Source organism: Chamaea fasciata, unplaced genomic scaffold, assembly GCF_029207755.1.
Source record: "Chamaea fasciata isolate MVZ Bird 193981 ecotype frontalis unplaced genomic scaffold, bChaFas1.0.hap1 SCAF_2, whole genome shotgun sequence".
NCBI lineage: Eukaryota > Metazoa > Chordata > Aves > Passeriformes > Sylviidae > Chamaea > Chamaea fasciata.
Window position 1 is genome coordinate 108,505,396 of NW_027094087.1, and position 25,119 is coordinate 108,530,514.

Below are 25,119 nucleotides of genomic sequence, written 5' to 3' on the forward strand. Positions count from 1 at the left end.
TTCTAGTTACACGTCTATATTAGAAATCCACTGTAAATATGTTGTGTCTATTAACAGGCTGAGGATAGGGAGCTGAAATGCTGCATACTTTGATTTGCTCTTCTAAGATGGTTTAAATGGAAAAAAAATGAACACAAGGGATGTAAGAGAAGGGACAGATTAATGCTGGCATGAGAGTGGTCAGAAGAGGTGATGTTTGTGTAGAGTCACATTTCCATTTAGGTACCTAAAAGTGCTGATAGGTCCTGGGGTTTTCAGATGGTCAGGCTGCTGGACCTCTGTGCAGTGAAAGACAGCCTTTGGAAATTTGGTGCCTGTTTTCTACTGCATTATCTCTTCTGATTCTCTTGGTGCTTTTGAAATGTCCTTATTTACATGCTAGGTTTTTTACACCTCTGGCAATATGGTTAAAGTAGGTATGGAAGCTGTATTTTAGGTATGGCCTCTGTATTTTATCCTCTGCCCTGTGAGATGCCCGTGCTTGGGTGCAGTCTTCATGTTCTAGTAGTGTTGACAGCCAAAGTCAACACTGGGTTTTTGGACAAGAGATGGAAGAAGGAAATAGAGGACATGGGAGCTCGCAACTCTGGTTTAGGGTTTCGATACCTAAAATCTGTTAAAATGAGTGACCTGTAGTCTACAAAGTGTTTTCGTGGATGGAGAATTCTAAGCCTTTATTTTAGTGTTTCTGCTGTCACTTCAGGCAATGTTTTGTGGGTTTGGGTGCTCTTTCCCCTTGGGGGAGCTAAACACTCTTAGGTGTTAAAAAAGTAAAAGTGACACCTGAGAACTCTGTTCAAGTAATTCTGGGTGGACTTAGATAAAGCCATGTGCTTGATGCTTCAGAGATGGGGGTTGAAAGTGTAGCAAAAAATTGTCAAGTGTAGCAGGAATTGTCAAGTTAACATAAAAGCTGTAAATGAGACTGATATCTACTTTCATTCTTTTTTTTCCCCAGCCAGCTCTAATTTAAACTGGCTGTGTAACCAACCAGTAACAATTTTACATGTGATCCACAGAGTCAGGCAGGCCATGCGTGCTTGCAAAAAAGAAGAGTTAAGAGCATGACTGAAAACTGCCAATAAAACTGCCCTCAGACCTTGCTCTCGCACTGTCGTGAGCATGACTGGTGCTGCTGCTGAAGGAAGACAAGGAACTCCCTGAGCAGCCTAGAAGACTGTGGTTTCTGCAGCGGTCATGGTGTCTGCCAGACTCCTCGTGCAATAGTCTGAACATGGACTGCTCGAATCAAACTCAGCTCCAGAGGAGATTTCATCAGGGCTTTGTTCTTTAGTACCCATATTTTTGTGTGCTGGGAGTACATCGTTTGCACAAGCATTTTTCACACCTGCTTTGCCCTAGTAGCTAATATTCATCTTTTGAGCTGCTGGTGCAGGTCTTTCAGCTGTAATTCATGGGCACTGAGACCAGGCTAGGCCAGAGGTCTGTATACATATGCTCAGGACATTACGCAGTTATTCAAGTTCCTTCTGTTTTGGTGTGAAATGCCTCGATTTCCTCCAGTGTCCTCAGCGTGACTGTGCTGGCCATTTTCATCCTCAATAAACTTTCCTTAGGATGTTCCTCATTTTTTTTGTGACACTCATAAAAGCAAGTCAGCTCCAGTGTTTGCAGAATTTCTCTAATAACTCCTACTGGCACAGGTGATTGCAGCTTCCCCTGTGTTTCCAGCTCCTTTGTCATCAGGTTGTTTCAGTACAGCTCTTTTGGGTTTCCCACGTGGTGCTCTGTCAGCAGGTTTCCTGCAGGGAGCTCAGATGGTTCCAGTGGTATTTCTGTTGTATAAAAAGTGAGTCAGCTTTTCAGAAAGAGTTATTTGGGTTAATTTGCAATAACCAAGCTTCAGTGAGCCTTGCTTTCTGCATGGTTTTATCCCACTTTCTACTTACCTCTATGCCTTCATTTAATAAGGCAAGACAAGCTAGAAAAAGAAATCAATTAATTTTTTTTGTGGTCAAAATAGGACATCTGTTTAAATTAATAAAACATTGGGGGGGTTTACTTCATTTAGCTGCAATAATGCAGGCAGTGCTGTACAGATGTACACTGATCATCTGGATATGAAAATTAATGCTGGTGCTAAGTTTTGAAAGGAATATTTTCATAATATTTTTGCATTTTGATGGGACATTGAGAGTTTGAGAAATAACAGTGAAGATAATACCTTGCTGATTGCTTGCTTCCAGGTGTCATCTATTCCAAGAAACTAAGGCAATGGCTCATACCCAGTGGTGTGGCCATGCCTGATGGTAGAGGTTGCAAGAATATTATATTATCTTCAATAGGTGGACCCTAGTTTCCCCTTTATATTGACAGTTTATCAGCGTGTACAATGAAAACTATATCTACATTTACTTAACTTTTTAAATATTTCTAATATAATTTTTTTTTTACTTTCTTCTGGTATTTGCATTGTTAAACAGTGCAGTTGCTGTAATGATGCATCAGGGGTGTATTTACTTGTGCTGACATTAAAATATCCATTTGAATGAGAAAATATTTTCTTCAACAGAAGTGTAAATGTGTTTTAGAAGCCCTTACATTTCTGTATTGATCAGCAAATTTGACTGAAGTAAGTTCAGCTTACTTTGTCATGTTGGCATAAAGCATTTGGCTCTGTTTGAGCAATTCTGTTGGGGAAGGGGGCAAAGTATGTAAAAAGAATATTTTTTCACTGTAGTTTAAGCATTCTTTTGCTTTGAGGCACCTCTTGGGGTGCACTTGCCTAAGCTTTGTTTTGTAAGGCAGCTTGATCTCACAGAGGCATCATTTATCCCATGTGGAGTATTCCTGGGATGTGTTCTTATCTTATCTGGACACCCATTTATGCATTTGTGCCTTAGCACCCAGCCACAGTTTTTTGCCTCTAGGAATGACACACATCTAAATCTTTAAGTCCAGGTTGCTCTGCTAACCCAAGTGTTCAGCCCCACCCCCTGATCCAGAGACACTATCCAGATCTCACAGTCATCCCTTTCCTGACTCTGGCAGCACCACACTGCTCTTGGAAGAGATGCATCAAGTCCCTTTTCCACGTCTAGGACATGGATGTGATTGGTTGGATGTTTCTCCTATAATTTCTCTAGAAAGTTACAAAGTGGAAACCTAGAAGATGGATAAGTAAGAACTTGGTGGCCTGAGAGACAACAATTTTGCCTCATTGAAATGGTGTAATTGTAGAAGGGGTTCATTCTAAGCAATTTGCATTTTGCAAAGAACTTTGTAAGTCAGATGGTTTGTCTTTCTTGCTATATTACAGAATGGTACCTTTTCTTTAATTGACAAGGCATTCATCTGGCGTTTCATTCTTGATGTTTGGGTGACTTACAGGTCAGTGAGTTTCAGCCCTTCTGTGCTTAATTCACATTGTATCTGAAATATCTTTTGAAAATATGCCCCTATTGGCACAAACAGAAGAAGATTCATTTTTGTTGATTTTAGATATTCACATTTCTTGATGTGGCATGTTTTGGGATGCTTTCTATTGATCTTGATTCTGGGTTTCTACACCTGCAGTGCAGCAAAATGCACTGCAAAGTGCATGAAGACTTTGCAGTGCAGAAACTTGCAACTGAAGTACCAACATCAATGTATGAGAAGTGTGAATGGAAATGCCCATGTGGGAAACTGCCATAAGAAACAGCAGAATAAGGGTTAAAGGTACAGTTTTGGTATAGAGGATCCTTTGTGTGAAGTTCAATCAAGAAATCAAACAGCAAGAAAATAAAGAGTGATATTAGACTCTCTCAGAGAAGTTCCCGTTACTTGTTACTCCAGACAATGATTTTGGAGCATTCCCTGTCAGTAACACTTAGATGGGAATGTTTTGGTTTTGAAGAAGCAGTACTTGCTGGGACTGTTGAACAGGGCTATCACAGCTGGAAGGAGCCTTTGTTTTCTCTGTGAATCCTAGGAAAGTGCATGATTCCCAAGCTTTGTCCTCTACAACATTCAGGCAGGAGAGCTCCCGAACAGCTTGGTATGCTTGGAAGCTGTAGGGTCCCCCTTATAATATAATCCATATCAAAATGCTGGTCTTTATATAATTTTGTATGTCAATTAAGTAGGAGCATGTGGTCCTTTTGTACATGCCTGGAGTTTGGAAGAGAACATTCTACTGTGTGTTATCAGTGTGCTTGGCAACATGAGGTGGAAAAAGTGTGTCTGGACTTTTCCTATACTTTTTAGTGCCAAGGTTTTTAATTTTTTCTTTGATTATTGTTGTTATATATGGATGAGTGTTGCAATTTTATCTTTGTTTCCATCCTTGCTGGTACAGCTGCTCTGTCTTTCCTCCCAGGCTCTGATATCCTAAGCTTAGAGGAGCCTGTTTGGTAAACCACCGTGGTGCTGGTGTGTCATCCTGGATTAACAGTGTGTATCCGCTCCAGCCAGCAGGGATGGCAAATTTGGGAGCTACATCCCTGCCTGGAGCCACTCACAGCACAGTCCTAGTGACAGCTGCTGCCAGGGTGTAGTAAGAGCTGGTGAAGTAAAAGAGGAAAGCTTGGTAGAGTAATCAGCTAGGAATTTTTATGGCTCATACTCAGCCTGTTAAAGTTTTCTATTTTCTGTCGTTAGTAGGTGGTTCCCCAAATTGGAACCTATAAAGAGCATAGATGAGGCTTGAATAAGATCGACTGGCAACAGTGCAAACATGAATTTTACAACAACCAGTCAAATGAAATAAAACAGAATGATGTGTATAATGATGGTAACATTAGCTTGCCTTACTGCTTATATGAATGCTAGTAAGATAAATATTGAATATCTGTAAATAAACTAGCATTATACCAGCATGAAACCCCCCTTCAAACTGTAATTCTTCTTGAGAAAGATGCAGTGGTTTTCTTTAATCTTTTCAACAGGGACTCTACAGTGAATCATTTCCTTTAATTGCTGTTCTGAAACACATAACAGGTTTTTTAATGCCTACTTTTTATATTTGTCTTTCTTCTTTCCGTTAATTGCAGTACTTCCATTCAAGCTTGAAAATGAAATTGCTTCCTCAACATATTTCTTCTCTGCTTTATGTAAACATAGGGGGTTTATTAGCCCAATTTCCAGGGAAGATGGACGTGCACTAACGCCAAGCACACAGAGAGGCTTTCTCCAGTTGTCGTGGCCACAGGCACTTTAAAGGAAACTCAGAAGAGTTGCCAGGCAGAACAAACCTCATCTCCTTCTCTCATTCTGTGGAATTTATCTTGTGCCTGGGGGACTGAAGAGCAGCACCAAAACCCAGTGGGATGGCTGCTCACCTCTGCTCTGAGATGCTCAGAAAGGCTTTGCAAGTCGCACTCTGGAACTGTGTGCACCAGAGCCAAGGATCAGATAAAGTCCCCTTCTTCCTTTCCTTTAAACATCCCACTTACTTAATTTATTTGCACTGATCGTAGATTTGGTTAGCAAGTGTGTTAACTGAATATCAAAACCTGATTAAAGCTGATGAGATGAACAGGAATAAAGAAATCTGAAAGTATTTAAAAATTAATCATCTTTCATAACAATAAGACATGCAAAATACCACACAGTTTGGTCCATGTGTCATTTAGGACATCACTGCAGCTGTTTCAGGAAAAGAAAACTTGAAGGATTAAGCAGCAAGTGTGCTGCAAGTACTGTGTGAAGAAACCTAAGAGTTTGGTTTAAAAACCAAGAATAGTCCATCCCTTCTGCAAATCTTACACTGCATCTCAAATACCAGGAACATTCCTGCTCAGTTTTTGGAGTATTTTGGTGGTTTTGACAAAGGACATTTTACAGGCCGGGTGGAGGTTCATGGCAGGGATGAGGGGTCTGCAGATGGAAGCAGCAGCCATCTCCTCCCAAGGCTCTTCTGCAGGGGACTGGCAGCAGCTCAGCCACAAATGACACAGACATTTGTCCCTGTGCTCCCACAGGAGCTGTGGCAAAGCTTCAGGGTGGGGCGAGGGAATCCTGCATGATGGAATCCCGACAGCTTCTGGACCCATGCCAAAGAATGAGTTTAAGTAGTGGGAGACCTATGGTTAAAATGCTTTCCTGCTGGAATCACTGTCCTGGTGGGGAATAGAGTTACGGCTGACTTGTGTCTCAATAGGGCATTAAAGTATCAGCAGTATAGTTACACGTGTGTTATCAGCAATATGGTAATGTCACTTGGGTATTGTAATTATCTGGGTTTTTTTACTGGTTTTGCTGTTGTGGGGGTGGGTTTGGGGGTTTTGTTGTTGTTCTTTTTTTGCTCAGGTTCTTCTGCGTTGGTTTGGTTTGATTTTTTTTGGTTAAGTTTGCTTCTGCTTGGGTTTTTTGATTTTTTTTCTTGTAGTGTTGTTTCTGGTTTTTAAATAATCAAACATCTGGGTTGAAATTTTTAAGGTTTTGTTTCTGCTCTGGCTGGCATTTTTTGGTTTTGTTTCAGCTGGAAATTAGCAGTTTGAGTGCAGGCTACTTAGAAACTTTTTTTTCCTATGCAAGTACATATAATCATACACACTCAAAGGCGTCAGTATTTGAATTAGGCAACTCTGACATGTAGCAAAAATCAACTAATATATGAGGAATATGCCTTTATTTTCAGACACATACTCAAGTGAATACCCACAAACAGAAACTCCAGTATCTCAACCATTTAAGCACCAGTATATGTGTATGTATAGGAATATAAAACACAATTCATTTGTTTCTTTTCATTTCATCAGACAGTTTTGGTGAATGGTTACAGGTCCTAAACTACTTTGAAATATTATTTATAAGCTATGATGTGGAATTTTGATTTTGCAATCCTGTTGGGATTTGGAGCAGATATTTCCTTCCTCTCTCTGAAAAAGCATTGAAGTGTTAAAAGCACCTTCTGGCTTTGACTTTGGCTCCTGTAGCAGGAGCAGCACATGAAAACCAGAGCTGTACACAAATGAACAACAGAGCAGTATGAAAACTGTCATGCAGATGCAGAACCAGAGTGCTGAACCTTGGCTGGGCAAAACTTGGATTGTTTTAGAGTAGAACAAACCTTACTTTTGCCATCCTTGTTGCCAACCTTTTTCACTTCCTTGACTGTGTTGCTGCTTGTGTTTGGGAGGATGGGCAGTAGCCAAGGTCTGGGTGAGAGCAAATGCAGATGGTTATGGAGAACATGGTTGGTTTTGAAGGACTGACTTGGGCATGCTGAACTGAGAATATTTTATTTTTCATGTGAACTGAACAACAGCGTAGTGGAGATCCTTCCCATGTGCACTGCCTCCAAAAGCAGAGCACCAGAAAACACTGGAGCATGGTACTTGAAAAACACAAGAGGAAAACATGGCTCATATGAAAGGAGAAAGGGAAAGAACCAGAAGTCTTAATGATGAAAGAAATGTTTTCCCTTTCTGGGGAAAAAAAATAAAATAGCCCCACAGTAGGAATGGCAGTTCTCAGCTCATTCTGAGCATGATTAGGAGAACGCAAATAACCAGTGATTTTCCATAAAATGGGATCAGGACATGAGGGGCTTGGTTGCAATAATAAAATCCTTTTTAAACTTTAAACAAAACCTTATCATTACATGTGCCCCCAAGCTGATTTTTGGATGGACTGAACTGAAATTAATGCTGCAGCTGACGACCTTCTTGCCAGAGGCAGCCTGGCTCTGCATGGATGGAGGCTGAGACCTCGCTGTCCCCCCTTTCCCTTCACAGGCTCCAGCCTTTTAGGCATTCATTGGGACCCCCCAGCTCTCCATTTGTGCAGCCCCCATCCCACAGTGAAGGGATGCCCAGCTGTCACCCTTTGCAGGCTCTGGTTGTATTGCTGGCTTCACCTCCTTCCCTCTTCCAGAGGAGGAGGCTTCTCCCACCCTCATTACCCTCATTTGCACCCTCAGCACATTCATGGCCAGTGTGTGCTCACTTCGTTCCCAGCTGTGCTGTCCTGTGGCTTAACCTCTTGTCCTTGGAGTGTAATCCCCTCACTGGCAGGTTTGGATCCCTTCACCCCTCCTCATCCCCTTCACACCAGGCTTTGGAAGCCACATGTCTCAGCTCCTGCCCGAGGGACTCTCCAGTGCCTCATCATCCTGGGACTCCTGCCATGGACATGCTGCAGCATCGCCTCAGCTTCCTTGAAACAGCCTCCTCTGGAAATTCTTTGCTTTTGGAAATGCACCACTGGCCTCCTTCTGTATGTGTGTGCCGTGAGTGGTTCTGCATAAACACCGTGGTCAGCTGGCTTTCAGAAATCCTTTACCTCTACTATTATCTGCAAATTTTGGGGCTTGAAACTGCTGGAATTGGTCCCAGCACCATGACCTTGCATTTGGTACTACTGAATTTATCATTTCACACCTCAATGCCATATTCTGCTTTCTCTGAAGGTTATTAGGACCGTAGTTGCTTGAATAAAAAATGGTTCTGAAAGAGTTTCATGCCACTGCTGTTGTGTGACTAATGAGCTTGTACATCTCTTTTTAATTCTTTTCAAGTTTTCTTACTGCTAAATCCAAACTTAGTAAGGCAGGAAGGAATTTATGTGCTGATTGATCCACTGAAGTTACCAAAACTCCTTGACTGGGATCTCTTTCAAAGCCTCCTCTGCCCTGGTCAGTCCTGAAGAACAAGGGAGGCTTTCCACTGAAGTCTGACTCAGCCTGGGCTTTGGATGCAGTGCTAGTCTCATGGGCATGGGTAGCACTAGAGGCTACTTTTCAAAGTGTTTAATTTTATTGCTTTACTTTGTTCACATAGGAATTCTGGAAGTTTAGATTTTTGCCATGATTTATTGGGAGGCAAGCAAACAAGAACATTTAAGAAACAATAAAGTAGGTAGGGGATAGTCCTATTTCAAAACATTTTATTGTCTTGCATTTTTAATCATTTGAAGTCTTGTATCTCAATAAAATAGGTGAACTGTTTTAAAATTTGAGGTCAAGCTATGTGATGCTGTGTAAACAAGATTTCTGTCACCTCTGTGTATTGCTACTGAAGGGATTTGAAAATGTGAGGATGATAGACAGCTCCTGTATTTAAGCTTCCAAAAACTTTCAGGATCCACAGGTAAATATTCTCTGGCTGTATCACTTTGCTGATGATCAGTTAGTTCCTCCTGTTCTGTGTACTACTAGACCTGCAAAACAACCGCAATTCCTGTGGCAGGAGTGTGCCTTAGCCTTGCAGAGTGGGATGCTGCTTTTGAAGTCTCCACTCCCTAAGTTCTTTTCCCTGAGATGTTCAATCATGCATATTTAAAGCTACATTTCTAGAAATTAGGTCTGAAAATTCCCAGTAGAAATGTATTTTTGCATTTTATTTTTATCCAGAGATGACCACATTTTTGTCTGCAAGCTGGCTTAAAAGATACATCAATTAATAGAGCCACTGGTGATTAAACTGTAAAGAAGAATATCTTCTCTCACTTAATGAAGTCTTACATAAAAATAAGTATAATTCTCATGATAAAGAACTTAATTTTATTGAGATTTCCAACTTCTCTTCTGAAAGTGCAAGGTGTTAAAGCTACATCTTCAGCATAAGAATATGGCTGTTTATTGTAACTATTCATCATGAGCATGACATTAGTACAGAGATCAGGTCACAAATATCCTTATTCTTCCTGAATCTTCCTTCAAGTGGAATGTAATCAATTGTTTCCTTATAGAAAAATCCTCTAAGAATAGGTCTTTGCACTGTATTAGCAAGAAATCCTTAGTTTTGAGCAATGCTGCAAGGTTGTTTTCAAGTTCTTGTCTCCCCACTGCAGTCCTTGTTAGTGCTCCTAGGACTTCTTGGGCCATGTCCAATTTTTTATCCTGCAGCAAACAAAATTACTGTGATGTTTTCTTCCCTGCTGTTCATTAAATGATCATTGGCCTCTTCTGGTTGCAAGGAGAAGGTTGCACTCACCTCTAGGTGATTTTTAATCTGTTTTCCATACAGAGAAAATGATACAGTCCTGGTTGTCATTTCTGCCCCAGCCTGCAAGGAAAGCACTATCAGACCTTGGTATGTGGTTGGTGTATGGATGGGTGGGAGTGCTGGGAAACACCTGGGTTATTTATAAAATGTTGACCTCCTTTCAGGGGTCATTTAACTGTGTAGCTGATAGAAGCACTATTAAAGTTAAGGATTAGTACTCACTCTGTTGTCTGCAGAGTTGGTGGTGAGTAACCAGATCAGCTCCATGATAATTTGGTATTCACTTTGTCATCTGTGTGAAAGCCAATGTTTTAAATTTTTTTTTAATTTTTTTTTTTTTTTTTTTTACCAGCACTACAGTCTGACCCCTGAAGACCTTCATCTGATGTCAGCTCACTTGGGACAACTATTCATGTACTTGTTAAAGTGTCCCAGCTAGGACAAACACTGAAAATTTAAAATATTTTTGAAAAGGAAATGGAATAGTAGTCCAGTTACAGAAAGGAGCTGTGCAAGAACAGGTTACTAAGCTTGATATCAGTGTGTCTAATCAAAATCTCCTCCTCTGTATTTTGGGGCAGATTCAGCGGCTGTCCCCTGACTTGAGTGCACTGATACTCAGCTCTGACCTGGTGGTGACATGAGAGCACAGGCAGCATCCCCATTGCTGTGGTTGGCATATTCTGGTATTCCTGATGATGGTTTCCACCAGGAGGATGTGGACCAGTAGTTTTAGTACACAGGAATCTCAGTTTTGCACAGAAACAGCAAGGGCTGTGGTGGATAATCAATTTTGTGACAGCAGCTGGCTCTAGATGAATGCTGAGCAGCAGGGATCATAACTCAGATTCCTGAGGTGAAGGGATGAAGCAAGATTCGTTGTGCTGGACATTCCACACATGCAACAGGGAGAGAAAACCCTGAACCCAAAGCGTGGCAGCCTGCCCAGGTGAGACAGGCAAGGAGTTGCAGAGAGGAATGTGAATCTTAGGGCATTTTTTCCTTTAAATCCTTTTGGCTTTGTCTTTTTAGGAAGGAATTATTTACATGGCAAACTGTAAGGAATGAAGGAGAAGAGGGACAGACCTGAGTTACAAGAGCAGAGGGACAAAATAATCTTGTTAGGTGCTGAGGGAATGTGTTAAGAAATGGTGAAATCTGGAACTAGAAGACACTAGAACAGTTATATACAAGAATGGCCACTGCAGGTGTTTTCTCCTAACAGGGTGACCTTTACAGGCTGTCTCTCAGTTTGCAAAGGGGCCAGAAATGATTATTAATTGGTTTGCAACTTGTTGCCTTCTTCCAAAGGTACAGTTGGTGGGATCTTCATGTCCTGTTCACTCCAGCAGAGATCAGTCCTGTGCAAGGCTGACCCACGTTGGGTTTGCAGGTGCAGACAAGATCAGCAGATGTGAGGACAGAGAACGTGTGTGGCTGGCTTACAGGCATTTCCGTGTTCCGTTGTAGCTTGGATTAGTGCTTTGCCCCTGCCTGTGAAGAGCTGACATTGAAGCTCAAAGAGAGATTTATGTTAGTTTTAGTCACCTGCCTGCCTGATGAGAGCCCAGGGGCTGAGGCAGGCGAAGACTCAAAAGCCAGCCACTCCCAGTGCTTGACAAGCTGTAAAGCAAGAACATTTTGAATGTGATCCATTGCCTATTTTGGGAAAGTTATAAAATTTTCAGAGGTAGGCCAGTTATTTTTAAGTCTCTCTGGACATGCTTTTAACGCAGGATTTGTTCTGGATGTTGTCAAGGTCGGACGTTTTCTTCATGAAAAAGTTTCCCTCCTTTGGGGAAATGTCTGGAAGAGCTAATTAGCTGTGTGCCTTGGTCCTCTCTCATTTCCTCACAGCCTGCTAAACCTATTGCTAGACCTTTCAGCTTCAGCCAAGATGGATTGAGATAGTTCTTATCTGCCTTCCCCTGGCTTGATCCCTTTCATGCACAGCCTTTCTCCCGCCTGTTTGAGGAGAAGGTTGCAGAAGAGCTGTGCAAAGGCTCTACCAAAATGCAGGGAGGCTGGTCTTTGGAAAAGGAAGTGTTTGGATTTGAGAAACTGAAAATACCAACAACATGGTGATTTTCCTTGTGTCTGATTCTTTGCTGCTGTTTTGAATTTCTTTTTAAGTTGCCCACATTTTACATTCATTTAGCAAAGCTGAAAATATGACATGAAATAGGAGAATTATACCTACAGTGAGATCCTCATTAATGAAGTTGTCGTCCTGCATCTCAGTTCTGTAGATAAAGAGCTGGTCCAGAGAAATGCTGAGCTCTTCCTGCAGCTTTTGGGAGTAGTAGGGATTGCTGTGTGCTCTGCAGCAATCAGGGTTGACTTCCAAGTTTAATTTTGGCAGATCTTTTAGGAATCAAAATAGCTCACATCAGTAATGAACAGGAGGACATGGATTATGTGGACCAACAAACTAGCAATTCCTGCTGCACATTTATCTTCACCTCTGTAACTGACAAACTTTAAATATTCCATATGGTAGTCCTGAGTATAAATAAGGGTTTGAATTAGAGTCTTGAATCTCTGTGGATGTGAGGTATGGAACCCTTCATGCCCCCTGTATCAGCAGTAACCTTCATATCATGCCACCAGTGCTCTGTGGGTTTTGGGGTAGGAAGACAACAGACTCTTTGAGGAGTGGTGTGCCTCCAGTTGAAAGGGGTACATAGTGTTTTCCTGCCTAATTCTGACAGAATTAAAGACAGTGCACTTTCAGAAGTTATTTTCTGAATACTGTCTGCATACTTTGCTGCTGTTACATAGAAGAAGGGGGTTGATAGTTTAATCTTTGTTTTGGCACTATTAAAAAAAGTAATTCTCAGACATTTTTCTGTTGCCTTTTAATGAGGAACTGCATGTGTTTATTATTAGTTCTTATTTCAGCAGTGCCCAGCGTTATCAGGACATCACTCTGCCTGTGTCCTGTAAAGCTGTGGGACATACCCTTGTGTCAGTGCTGTTGGCCATATCTTTGTCTGTGTGTCTCTAAAAAGCGGTTGGTTTGTTGGACAAGCGAAGTCAGCTGACAGTTCTGTTGTATTTCTGCCTGCCTGTTGCATGGTAACTTTGCCACCACATCCAGAACTGGGAGCAGTACTGCAGGTGACATTGGAAACATCTGTATTGATGCTGAGGGAAGGTAAAAGGACTGGAAAGCCAGCCTTGGACTGCAGTCAGGGATTGGTGGGATGTGCCTGTGACACCATGCTCAAGGAGAGGCAAAGAGGTAGAGCTGGAGGGGGTTGGTTCACAGATTAATTTTTTTTTCTCAAGCCAGAGCAATCCAGTTCATCTAGATTAAAACATTCTGTGGGAACATCTTGATTTCAGTGGATTTTTTCTTAGAAAATGTCCAGGTGGCCCACCTGCTTCATTTCCTGCCATCTCATCAGTCAGGGGCTTCTGGGGTGTGTTTGCTGAGCCTGAGCTCAGAGGCACTGAAATGTGAGACCTGCTAGGGCTAAACAACGTGATTTCTACTTGTGTATAGGCTTTACAATCCTTCCCTACTTGGATATCTCCTGTGTTGTTTTTTTTTTTTTCTTTTAACCTTTAAAATTTTGACCTAAGTGAAGGGCAGGACTAATAATGTTTTATGGAATGCTACGTCTCCGATTTCCTGGCTGAGGAAACATGAGTCCAGGGGCTTCCACTGCAGTGAACTTTTGTAAGGAAGATATCTACCTTTGATGAAATCCAGGATGAAACAGCTTTCTAATGATGTTTCAAACTAGAGAAAGAACACAGAGAAGAGGCAGAAGGTGCAGGGAAAATCCATCAAAACAGTGTGGGGGGCTGGACAGGGTGCAAGCATGAAAAAGAGGCAACCAAAACCAGCACAAGCCACTTGCAAGCCCATTTGTGAACACAAAACCTGTCTGAGTTTCTGGCGCGTGTTGATAATACGAACTGGCCCTAAACATGGATAAATCAGGCCAGCCCTGGCTGCTGGCAGGAATCTCTCTAGTGATGTTGTCTGGTTGGGTGTGGAAATGAGCTTTGCCTGTGTTACCCAGGGTGGGCTGTTACTGCTTAAACCAAGGCTTGTATAAAGTTCAAGAAAAACTCCAGAAGGTGTTTTTTTTTCTGAATCGAAAGCATTTAGTAAGTTTGTGGCACACTTTGAAACCTGGTATTTGGGGTAGTTTTTCTCTTCTGGTTTCCCTTGAAAACACCAAAAGACAGGATCCCACATGTCTTTACATTTAAGTAGGATGTCCCTGGCAGTTAGTTGCCTTTTAGAAGCAAACTTCTTCTTTTTTCTTTTTTCTTTTTTCTTTTTTCTTTTTTCTTTTTTCTTTTTTCTTTTTTCTTTTTTCTTTTTTCTTTTTTCTTTTTTCTTTTTTCTTTTTTCTTTTTTCTTTTTTCTTTTTTCTTTTTTCTTTTTTCTTCTTTTTTCTTTTTTCTTTTTTCTTTTTTTTTTTTTTCTTTTTTCTTTTTTTTTTTTTCTTCCTTTGTAAATGCTTATTTTTCTGTACCACTCCAGATGTCTCATCTGGGGCAGTGTGAGCTGTGCAGCTGCCAGTTCATTTCTTCTGTGTCTGCTGAGGATCTGGAGTGGGGTTGTGACACTCGTTCCTCACAGGCTGTAGCTGTCATAGCATTTCCACGACAAATCTTAAAATTCTTGCTGGGCCACAGGAAGGTTTTGCTGTAGAAGTCCACTGGTGGAATGTGACTGCTGCTCTCGTGTTCCATGTGTGCTGGCTCCTCCAGGTGTTTGTAAATGAAGTTCCTTTGGGTGTTGAATGCTCAGAGGGGCTCTGAAGGTTAAAGGGTTGGTAATCACTCTCCTCTGGCTGCCAGGATATCAGAAATACTTTGTGCATCTCCTGTTTGATCATTGTCTGAATTGAAACTTTACAATGGAAAGGGAGTAGGGAAGGCTGGGGTGGGATTGTGCTTTGGAGTAGGTGCTTGGGGTTTCCTTTTAGACCTTTCAGGTATAAATGGACCCACAGCACCCTGCTTTTGCAACTATTGAGCCTGACCCACAGGTCATGGAATTAGGCTGGTGGAGTGATTTCGGGTCAAAGGAAGGAGACAGAGGTAAAGGGAAGATGTGTCTACTGATGGTGTCAGGATCAGGGTCTATTCCTGCTGCCCCGTTCTCAGGCCAGCACTGTCCTGGCCTTCTGTCTCCCCATGTCTCTCCTGCTTTTAAAGAAAAATATAAAAACCAAAACAGGAACCAGTACATTCATTGTTCCCTGGACTGTGTGATGGCACAGAGAGATAATGATAAAAAGTGTGTCCTGGAAATAAGGAAATAAGACTTGCCTTGGGGTGGAGGTAGGCATTAGTCATAGCACTGCTTGTGCTCTGCTAAATAAAGGTCATGGAAAGGTTTATAGGGAAGTCTTACGGTTTTTCATCTTCAGAAGAAAAATTCCAGCCAACACTGCTGCAACCCAAGGTGCATCTTCATTGTGTCTCTGTGGAAACATCCCATCCCCTCTGCCCCCTGCCAAGCTTGCTATGGGCTTAGACCTCCCAACAAACCCAGGATTTCCCTAAATCCCTGTAAATCGAAGCTCTGTTAAGAAGCAGAAGAGGAATAAACCACCAAGAGGCTTTCCTCCTTTTTTCCAAAGTCTGTGTGTGCTGTAAATTGAATGCCCCCCCCCGAGACCTGGGTAAACCAAGCTCTTAAAATGCATAGTAAAGGGTTAGTAATTGTTTCAAACAGCCAACTAAAAACGCTTTTTATTACGAGGCTTGAGCTCTCTTTCATATGTGAAGCTGCTTGTTCATTTTGGCAGTGAAGGCTGCTTTTATGCCTCCCTGGGGACAGCGGTAAAACTCTCAGCAGCTTAGGCACAGAAACCAGCCCTTTGTGGAACTGGCGGTGAGAAACCAGAAGCTGTTCTGCAGATTTCCCAGTCCTCTGCAGCTTGCTTTCAGATTTTGCTGATTAATCCACTTCTGTTCAGGACAAGGAGAGGTGAAGATGGTGCTGTGCAGGGATGGGACCAGACTTGGCCAAGGGCATTTGATGTCTGTGAGTTGGGATGCTCGTGGGTGATTTTTTCTGACACTCAGCTGTTGGGTGCAATAGCAAGGAATCAGCACTTTTCACACAGTTGCACTGAGAGATGGACAAGAGCTGGATTTATTCTTATTGCCACTGTCAGCAGGAGAGCAGAAGCCTCTGCTAATCCTGACCCAAAGTAGTAGCAGAAACGCCAGTGCCTGGGGAGCAGGAGACACTCAGCCAGAGGGATATGTGGAGTTGGCCACGTCTCTCAGAGCAGGGAGCTGCTCCTGCAGGTGGCACACTGCATCCTCCCTTGGCAGTGATCAGTCTTAGATGTTTGTCCTTCAGTGGCTGTCTTAATGTAACAGATGCTGGAGGTTCATTTTGTCTGTCTGTCCCTGTGGAGTTTGTAGAAGCCTTGAGGCTTCTGCCAGCAGCAAAGCACCAGCACATCCCCCCAGGATCACTGTGTGCTGCCTTCCCCAGTGGCTCCTGACCTGTTCCTCCCCTTGCTTTGCAGATCACTGGCGTTATCCTCCTGGCAGTCGGCGTCTGGGGCAAGCTCACCCTCGGCACCTACATCTCCCTCATTGCTGAGAACTCCACCAATGCCCCCTACGTGCTCATTGGGACGGGCACCACCATCATCGTCTTCGGCCTCTTCGGCTGCTTCGCCACCTGCCGTGGCAGCCCATGGATGCTGAAGCTGGTGAGCAAACCCAAAAGTGCCTTAGGAGGGGAGGAGGGTTTTTTGGTCAGTTGGGATTCCCCCCCCCCCCACCCCGACGGATGTTGATGAAGCTTTTTTGGCACATAAGCTAGGTTTTATTAATCTTTATGTTCAACGTGTGTGCCTCTTGCACAAAGCCGGGGGGCAAAAGCCTTTTGCCAAAACCAGTTTTTGATTGACTGTGACTGAATTTTGCTACACATGGCACATAGACCCAAGTGTTTGGAGCAGGCTGGATTGCTGCTGAATTGCTCTGTGAGTTGTTCTACAGGCATTCTGGTTTTCTGTGAGCCAGATAGATAAATATATTTACAATCTTAAAGATGCCCAAAGCATCATAAATGTGAAATTCTTTCAAACTGTATTTTAAGGGCTCAGTTTAACACCCTGATGCGAAATTATGGAATGAGTAGTTGCTACCTCATAAAAGCACACCAGCCCTTTTTTTCTCCTAACATTCACTAGGCTAGAACAATTCAACCCAAAAAGCAGAGCACTGTACAGTATGTTTGGCCTCATCTCAAAAGCAGCGGGGCCTCGAGGTGCACTGAGCAAAGGGGAAGCTGTTGTCCCTCAGTCCACTTTAACCTCTCTCTACATGAATTTCTCTCTTCTGAGTTTTCCAGCCTACCTTAAAATTCAAAATAACTACAGGTTAAACAAACTTACATATTAAACTGTGTTTCTAGGCATACTTAGGAGTAAAAATCCTGCATGTGCAATGATTTGAAGGGTGGAAATAGCACTTGTGAAACACTGAACTAGCGAGAAAGGGCTTTACAGTACAATGCATCTCCTGCTACAATATTTTGGGACTGGTTTTCTAAGGAGACAGAATGATTTTTCTCTAGTTTAAACTGCACTTTTAAAAAGAAGGACGTGTTAAAGGGAGTTAATTTCCTCAAATTATGGCAGGGAGGGGAAGGGGAGAGGTAGCAGCTGCAATTCCATCAGCTGGTGGCCAGCTGGCAAGTGCCTCACTGCTGTCTCTTGCTGGTGATGTGCTGTCAGGGCATGTGCAGAGGCTTGCTGAAGTCACTGCAGTCCAGATGGGAAAGGGATAAAGGTGAATGATGACATAAATCCATAGGAAATCGGGCTCTGCTTGCTGCTCCATAACTCAGGTAACTTTCTTAAAGCTATGCCACTAACAGTAGCGTGTGCTGTTCCAAGCACGTGGGTTTATTTTCATTGTACATTTAAGAAATATTTCTAAACTTCTTTTCTCTCCTGAACAGACAATGAGTGATTTGACAGCTGCATTAATTGGACACTTTTTTTTTTCTAGTTTTACCTTCACCATTATGCTCCTTTCCCCAATAACCTTTCATTAAAGCTAAGTTTCCCTTTCTCCGCTAAATCCTGCTAGGACTGAATTTAATTTAAAATGTTTCCTTTCTTATGTAACTGTTACTTAGCAGGTGGAGCAAAAAGGTGATTTTTCCTCCAGAAGATTAAGCCCCAACTTCAAATTTTACGATCCCACTTTGCATTTTTTCTTTACCTTCTTTATTTTTGCTTAAATGTATTTTTAGTACTTGGTGAGTGCCTACACTGAAAGCACTGTTTTCAAGGTTTATTTAGCTGATCCAAATGCTGCACCTAAAGCCAAATATGGACCTTGGCTCAGCAAAGTATTTGGAGCATATGTCTAGTGTTACTCTGAGAATATTTCCAGTGAAGGCCATGTTTCAGTTCATTCATTGGAGAAACTTCATGAATCAGGCAGCAAACCCCAATCTGGCAGTGAAATAAGTAAATACAAACCAAAACTGCTGGGGAAGCCTGTTAACCTTAGCAGAGCACCATGGAAACAGGAAGGGTCAGTTTGTATCCCTTATTGCAAGATCAAAACCTGAGTGACTTGGATTCATCTCTGGCATGTGAGTGTGTTTTAATGTATATAAGAATGCTAAGAAAGGTGGGAACAGAAATGTTCCAGTAATTAAGCAATATATATCAGTTGTGAGCTGTATAAACACATGTATTACATTCAGGTCATAACCTGAATCTCCTCCAAAAGACCTTTGGTTTCTTAACACCTTTGAAGGGTGCCTAAAGGGGAAAGTTACATTTTATGTGGTAATATCTGTGCTGAGACAAAAGCCTATGTCATTGTCTGACTTCTCTTGCCTCCTGCCTTTTCAGTATGCCATGTTCTTGTCCCTGGTGTTCCTGGCTGAGCTAGTGGCTGGCATTTCAGGGTTTGTCTTTCGCCACGAGGTAGGTGGGAATGTGCTGAGTTCGCATCTGGCAGCGCCTGCCTGGGCAGGAGCTGCTGAGGAGTTCCCTGGAGCATGGAGAATGTGTGGGGTGCTGAGCTGGAGGGCTCCAGCACATCTCCAGGGATGTGACTGATGTGCAGCACTAACTTGTACAGCATTTAAAAACCTATGTGTTTCCAAATGAGAGGATTTAGCCAAAGCTCTTGCCCTGGGCTGCCTGATGATTTACTCTGGAGCTATCAGGTTTTGTGTGTCCACCATGTGAGATCTTCTTTACTCTTTTACATATGCTGAGGGCTGCAGAATAGATTAAATGCTTCCCTTAAACACAGCTTTTTCAGCCAGGCAAATTCTGGTTTATGTAAGGCAGAGAGACAACTTCTGCATCCCACCAAACTTCCTGTTTTGTAAATCTTTTTTGTTTTTTTCTTGTGGGGGATGGAGAGAGGGGGTGGGGAGGGAGTGGGATGGGATTTCATTTCTATCTTGAGAATAAGGAGAGATTAGAAGTAGAGTGAGGTAGGAAACTGGGACAGGAAGAAGCTTTAAAAAAAGCATGATGGTCTAGATTTGTAGTAACACTTCTGCTTTATCCACTGTAATCAGGTCTATCTCTGGCTGTAAGCCCATGGACCTACATGCCACTGGTGCTGAACCAGAACAACCCCAGACACCCTCTCTGTCTCTTCTCTTTGTATTAGCTGGTTTTTGAGTCTCCTCTTTTGACATGACATTTCCATTGTCACAGAGTTTTCTGCTGTCCACCCTTGTGAGCAGTGGATTGTTTTCAGTGTGGTCCTGAGGTGCCTGTCCACCTGCTGAGGATTCCCATTTCATTCCACCTCACCTGCAGCAGCCCCAGTGTCAGGCTGCTCCCTTTTGGGAGAGGCAGTGCCTTGTGAAGGCCACAGCCATGAGGGTTGCTCACATCATCTGCTCCCCAGCCCCTTTCCCACCCAGTCAAAGTGCCATTCCTGATGATGTGCCTGATAGTTTCCAACTGGGGCATCTTTTGTTCCTTACCCAAATCCCTTTGGTGCTGGGGATGCCTGGTCAGGAGATTCATGCCTTACTTTGGTGCCACTGGCTTGTGTCCCCAGGGTGTTTGCACAAGCTTTGGCTCCCACCTAGCATCCATGAGGAGGAAGAAGCATGCAGTCTCCTTCAGACTTAGTGCTGGAACAAAGGGTTTGGGGGGAAAAGCATAAAACAATACCTTTTTGATAGGTTAAGTCATTTTGCAGTATTTTTTTAAACAAATCAGGTTGCTGGGGTAGTCTTGTTTCTATGTCTGATATCCCACTGGAAAAATGGCATGAGTGATTCCTGACAGTTACAAGGGAGCTCTGGCAGCTCTAAACACACCCTTAAAAACAAATGAGAAGGGCTAGTTTGGGTCCCTTGTTAGGAAATTTGGAAATGCATTTGCTTCCTGCAACAACTGCTTCAGATTTTGTGCTTCTTGTTGTTCACGTGGGCTGTTTGGTTTTTTTCCTTCACCCTGACAGATCAAGGATACTTTCCTTAGGACATACACTGAAGCAATCCAGAATTACAACAAGAACGATGAGCGGAGCCATGCAGTGGATAACGTACAGGAAAGTGTAAGTCTAAAACTGGATACCAAAAATCAGTCAACAGAGAAAGCACCGATTTGATCCCAGAATTTTGATGGCTAAATCTGCAAGCTGCAATTTGCAAGCAAAATTAGAGGCTGGCAAAACTGATCTAAAGGGAAAGTATTTCAGCTGAAATGCTTGCCCAGGATGCCTAAATTTTAGTGAAAAATCTGTCTGATAAAGGCAAGGCCTGTCCCACTGGCTCATTGTTGGTCCCAGACCTTGAATTAGGTTTAGGTGGCAGGTCTATTCCTAAAGAACACACCTTGTTCCTAAGGGAATTTGCCAGTAAGATTATAAAATGTTTTAAATTCGAGCTGGATGAGACAGGGTTTTATAATCTTGTGTCTTGCATCACTGATAAACCCCAGCGGTTCTCTTCACAAGTACAGTGCGAGAGGCTGGCAAAGGAGACCTAGTGAGTTAAGGAGAAAAACTGAGTATATTTTCCCCAGAGGAAGATGGAGTGGAAAGCTGCTGAGGTTGGCAGTAAAAGCTGTGCTGAAGGGATGGAGTAGGAGCTTGGTGAAGAGCCTTTCTGACCCTCAGGTGTGGGAGAAGGACAGTGGGGGCTTGCCTTGCCTTCCAGCAGGGCACAGGGCAGGAACAAATACCACAGCACAGGCAAACCAGCTGGGGATGCCACCCACGAGAGACCAAGTCCACCAACTACTACACAGAGTGATGAATTTCACATTTGCATTCCCACTGGAAGCTCTACCATAGCAAGAAGCTATTCCTTCAGTTAGCAATACATTCTATGAGCCAATTTCCTTTCCGTGTGATTGTTACTCGATGAATGGCTGAAATGTCAGTGTAATTGTATTGATGACTTCTAGACCTTTAGACATTACAGCTGTTATGTTGGACCCTTCAATCTCCTGGTTAGCAGATTACTGCAGTGCTCCAAACTGAGTATATTCTGCTGTCAAATTGTCTGTTAGCATAATGTTAACCTGTATTTTAAATTTTTGATTCCTTGGAGTTGACCAAACAAAATAGTTCTGAGTAGTTTTTCAGTGTTTCTGTTGTAGCAAAATGTTAATTTCATTCATAGTTCTCTTTTTACGGGAACTGCATTTATAAGCCCTTTCCATGCAGAAAATTCAGCACATACTCCATATGTTTGAGTCTGTGTCTTCTAGCTTAGGATCTAAATCAGAACATCCTTCCCAATTTAGGGTTTTCTAGCTGACTTCCTAGATACACCCTGTGAGCATATGGTCTCTTTCTATTCACAGTTCAGTGAATTGTCCTAGAAATTATTTTGGTGGGTTAGAGAGGCTTCACCTTATTGATTTGTACTAGTTTGAACCTGTATGTGTTACATGTAATTCTGTGTAATGCTTTGAGGTCTTGAATTTACAGGGTCATCTTTAATCAAATAAAAAAGTAAAGAAAACAAACAAAAAACCCAACAGACCGTCAACTAAAAAAGATGGGTTTATGGCTGGACCTTTGTCAAATGTTACAAATAATGGTTCTGCTCATAAAATACCTTCTTTTTATTAGGTCATCTGCTCCCATGTTCTGTAAATTACATCCCTGGTACTTTTGTGATTCATGGGGCAGAGGCGGTATATCTGCTTTTCAAAACTTGAGGTGCTTTGTCTTTATCTTGATCATGAGCTTATGAAGTGGGCCAAGATTAATCTGTTCTCGTTTTAATTCTGTTTTGTTTGTCTGTGTGTTTTAAACATGCCTTTTGTCCCTCCTAGCTGAGCTGCTGTGGCATTCAGAGCTACACCAACTGGAGCACCAGCCCTTACTTCTTCAAGCACGGCATCCCCACGAGCTGTTGCATGAACTCCAGTGACTGTAACACTCAGGACCTGCGCAACATGACCGTGGCTGCCACTAAAGTAAACCAGAAGGTAACAGTAACCCTGTGCCAGAGGCAGTTGTGACACCACCCAGCACCCCAGTGGAGTGCGTGGCTGCTTGCGGTTGCGTTTCATTTCAAATGGTTGGTTGATAATGTGCACATAAGGCTGGAGTGGTGGTAAGGATGGGCTTTGTCCTGCAGTTGCTTCATGTTCTTTGAGCTGGCCTTTCTCAAATCCAATCCCAGGTGCAGCAGTTCTGAGGAAACACAGGTAAATGTTGTCTTTGGTGGGTACATTTATTGGGAGTTAAAATCTTTGAGCATGTAGGGCTGCGAGCACAGCACAGCCAAAGTGACCCTTTCCCTGGGGTCATCTGAAGGAGCAGGTTGGGAAAACAGAAATAGAAGGCAACTTGGGAGAACAGGAAGAAAATGAATAATTGGAAAGTAAAAATGGAGAAAATGCAAAGAAAGGGAAGAATAAAGAGAAAGTAATGCAGCATCTATGCATTAGACACTGTGCTGAAGAAGTGCAACTCAATTTACTGCTTCAAGTGCTAGTGTGTCATCAATTCTTTCTCACTTGAGATTTGAAAGAGAGGGAACAGTTTTTTGTTAAGAGGAATGATATTGTGGCTGAATCATCATTCTGAGTTGAAGCACAGCTTAGTCAGACTTAAGGATTATTTTCTTTTCTGTTTTTATTTTCAGAGATCTATTTTAAAAATAAATAGAAATCCTGGGTATACAGCAGAGGAAATATGGAAATGCCTCTATTTCTTCTGTTTCTGTCTTTTTCACCTCAGTCACCTGTGACTCAGAAGGTTGGACTGGCGGCTGAGCACAGCCTGAAACATCTTTGAGAACCAGTCAAGTAGACAACATTTTCTGGCATGTATTGTAAAAGGGATACTAAAGGATTATTTTTCACTAAGCCTTTCTCTTTTTTTGCAATGGTTTGATGAGAGCCACTTGTTGCAGACGTGTGGAATGTTGGTGATGTCCATTGGTTGAGTAACTCACAGTCATCACCAGCAGAGTAATCTTGCCTGAGTAGAGAGGGAGAGCCACTCTGTTCACTTGCTCCTTGTGAGTTTGTACTAACTTGATGTTTTTGTAGAAGTGGAAAGAAGGTGAGAGGCAGGGAAGGGTGGATCTAAGGCCTGTGCAGCACAGCCAGGACCCACAGCAGGCATGGTGCCCCCTGAGCAGCCCACCTTGAACCCCTGCTCCTCTTCCCAGCAGCAGGAAAGCTTTCTGGTGTGACTGGTGTTCCACCAGGAGGTACCAGATTTGCAGTTCAGGACAGCCATGCACTCTGAACCTTTCCTGGCTGCACAACCATTTAGGTACCATTTGTACTCCCAGCACTGATCTACTGTTTCCCCCAAATGCCAGCCTTACTCTGCCTGCACAGGAAAATTCCTGTCCACTTTGGGGTTCCTCATGGCACAGGATGCCTGCTGAACTGTAGGAAGTGACTGAGGGATCAGTGTGTGCTAGTCCAGGGCTAGTAGCACATTTCCAGCTATTCTTGCTCCTTGCTCTCCTGTAGAATGCACAAGTCACCTGACAGAAAAGGACTGCTGATTCCTCAGGAAATTGTTGAAGTAATTACTTGATTTAATTACCTAGAGGAAGTTTGGATGTTTGGAAGTTCATGTGGTTTTGTCTCGTTTTCTGACATAGCCACTGAAAATCAAAAATTGCAGGTTTCTGTTCAGCTGCTGTGAGATTTGTCCCAGACACACTTGAGCAAAGTGGAATGCTTCTGAAAGGCACATGGCAATAAAAAGCAAGAAGGAGAAAATGTTGTTTGGCCCTATTCTTTCACTTCAGATGGATAGCAAACATCATTGCCTCTGACCCAAGCCCCTTGCTCATCTTGGAAATAGGCCCTTTGCTCTCTGTGTGTTGGAGAAAAAGGAAAATATTTATTGCCTGTGCTCTGGAAGGCCCTTCTCACCATGCCTGTGGACAAGTATATTTGAATTACATCTTTTGGTGGATTTTGCAAAACTGTCAGTAAGACGAGTTCTCTGTGAGCTAATCAAATTACTAGCAGTTTCTGAGGACTAATAATGAATTAACCAAAGAGGATTAAACTAATTATATAATTACAGGACTAAAAGACAGCATTCCTGGATTTTCTTTGCCAATTCTGACCCTAACTTGCTTAGTGACCTTGGGTTAATTATTTAGGCTCTCTGTTTCTTCATCTCCAAAGACACTAATACCTAACTTTAGGAGCTGTCATTAGGATTAGCTAATTAATGTTCATCTAGTGCTTTTAATCACAGTTCTTTACCAAGAAACCTCAAAAACTATTTCTCTCTAAAATCTTGAGAAAGGAACGGATGCATGGAGTCCAGAGAGATCAGATCCTTTGTGAGCTGTCCCTTCTGTGCTCTGGATCTCTGGATCAGCACGCGGGGGTGCTCACACAGTTCTGCACACACTTCTGTCCTCTAATGCAGCTCGTGGGTGCTGCTTGCACTCTCAGTCCATGTAAGGACTGAGCAATCAAGCCATAAGTAAACAATGTGCTGCCATAAACAGGTTATTGTGGCTTGGGAAAACAGTCTTCAAGTGAGGAGGGTGATCAAAACTCTGCCATTGCATGTTTTGTTGACAGGATCTTCTGTCTCCCTCAAATTGCCACTGTGCTTTGGTGTTGCATCTCCTGAAGGCTCTTCAACAGATTAGATTTCAGAAGGGCTGGGAGAGCATTAAGCCATGTCAGACAGAATGAAAATACTCCTTGAGAAATCTAATCTCATTGCATAACATGTAAGACATGCAAACTATAGTTGCTTGATGGGTTAAATAAGC

At 42.6% G+C, this 25,119-nt stretch overlaps 1 protein-coding gene across 1 annotated transcript in view; it reads left to right on the forward strand.

Moving 5' to 3' along the window:
* The window catches only part of TSPAN7 (tetraspanin 7), an 83,781-nt gene that overhangs the window by 48,975 nt on the left and 9,687 nt on the right, over positions 1-25,119 (forward strand). The window contains exons 2-5 of the mRNA XM_066177018.1: positions 16,409-16,597; positions 18,767-18,841; positions 20,352-20,447; positions 22,181-22,336. Coding sequence (XP_066033115.1) covers positions 16,409-16,597; positions 18,767-18,841; positions 20,352-20,447; positions 22,181-22,336 — 516 coding nt within the window. The remainder of the gene's footprint in view (positions 1-16,408; positions 16,598-18,766; positions 18,842-20,351; positions 20,448-22,180; positions 22,337-25,119) is intronic.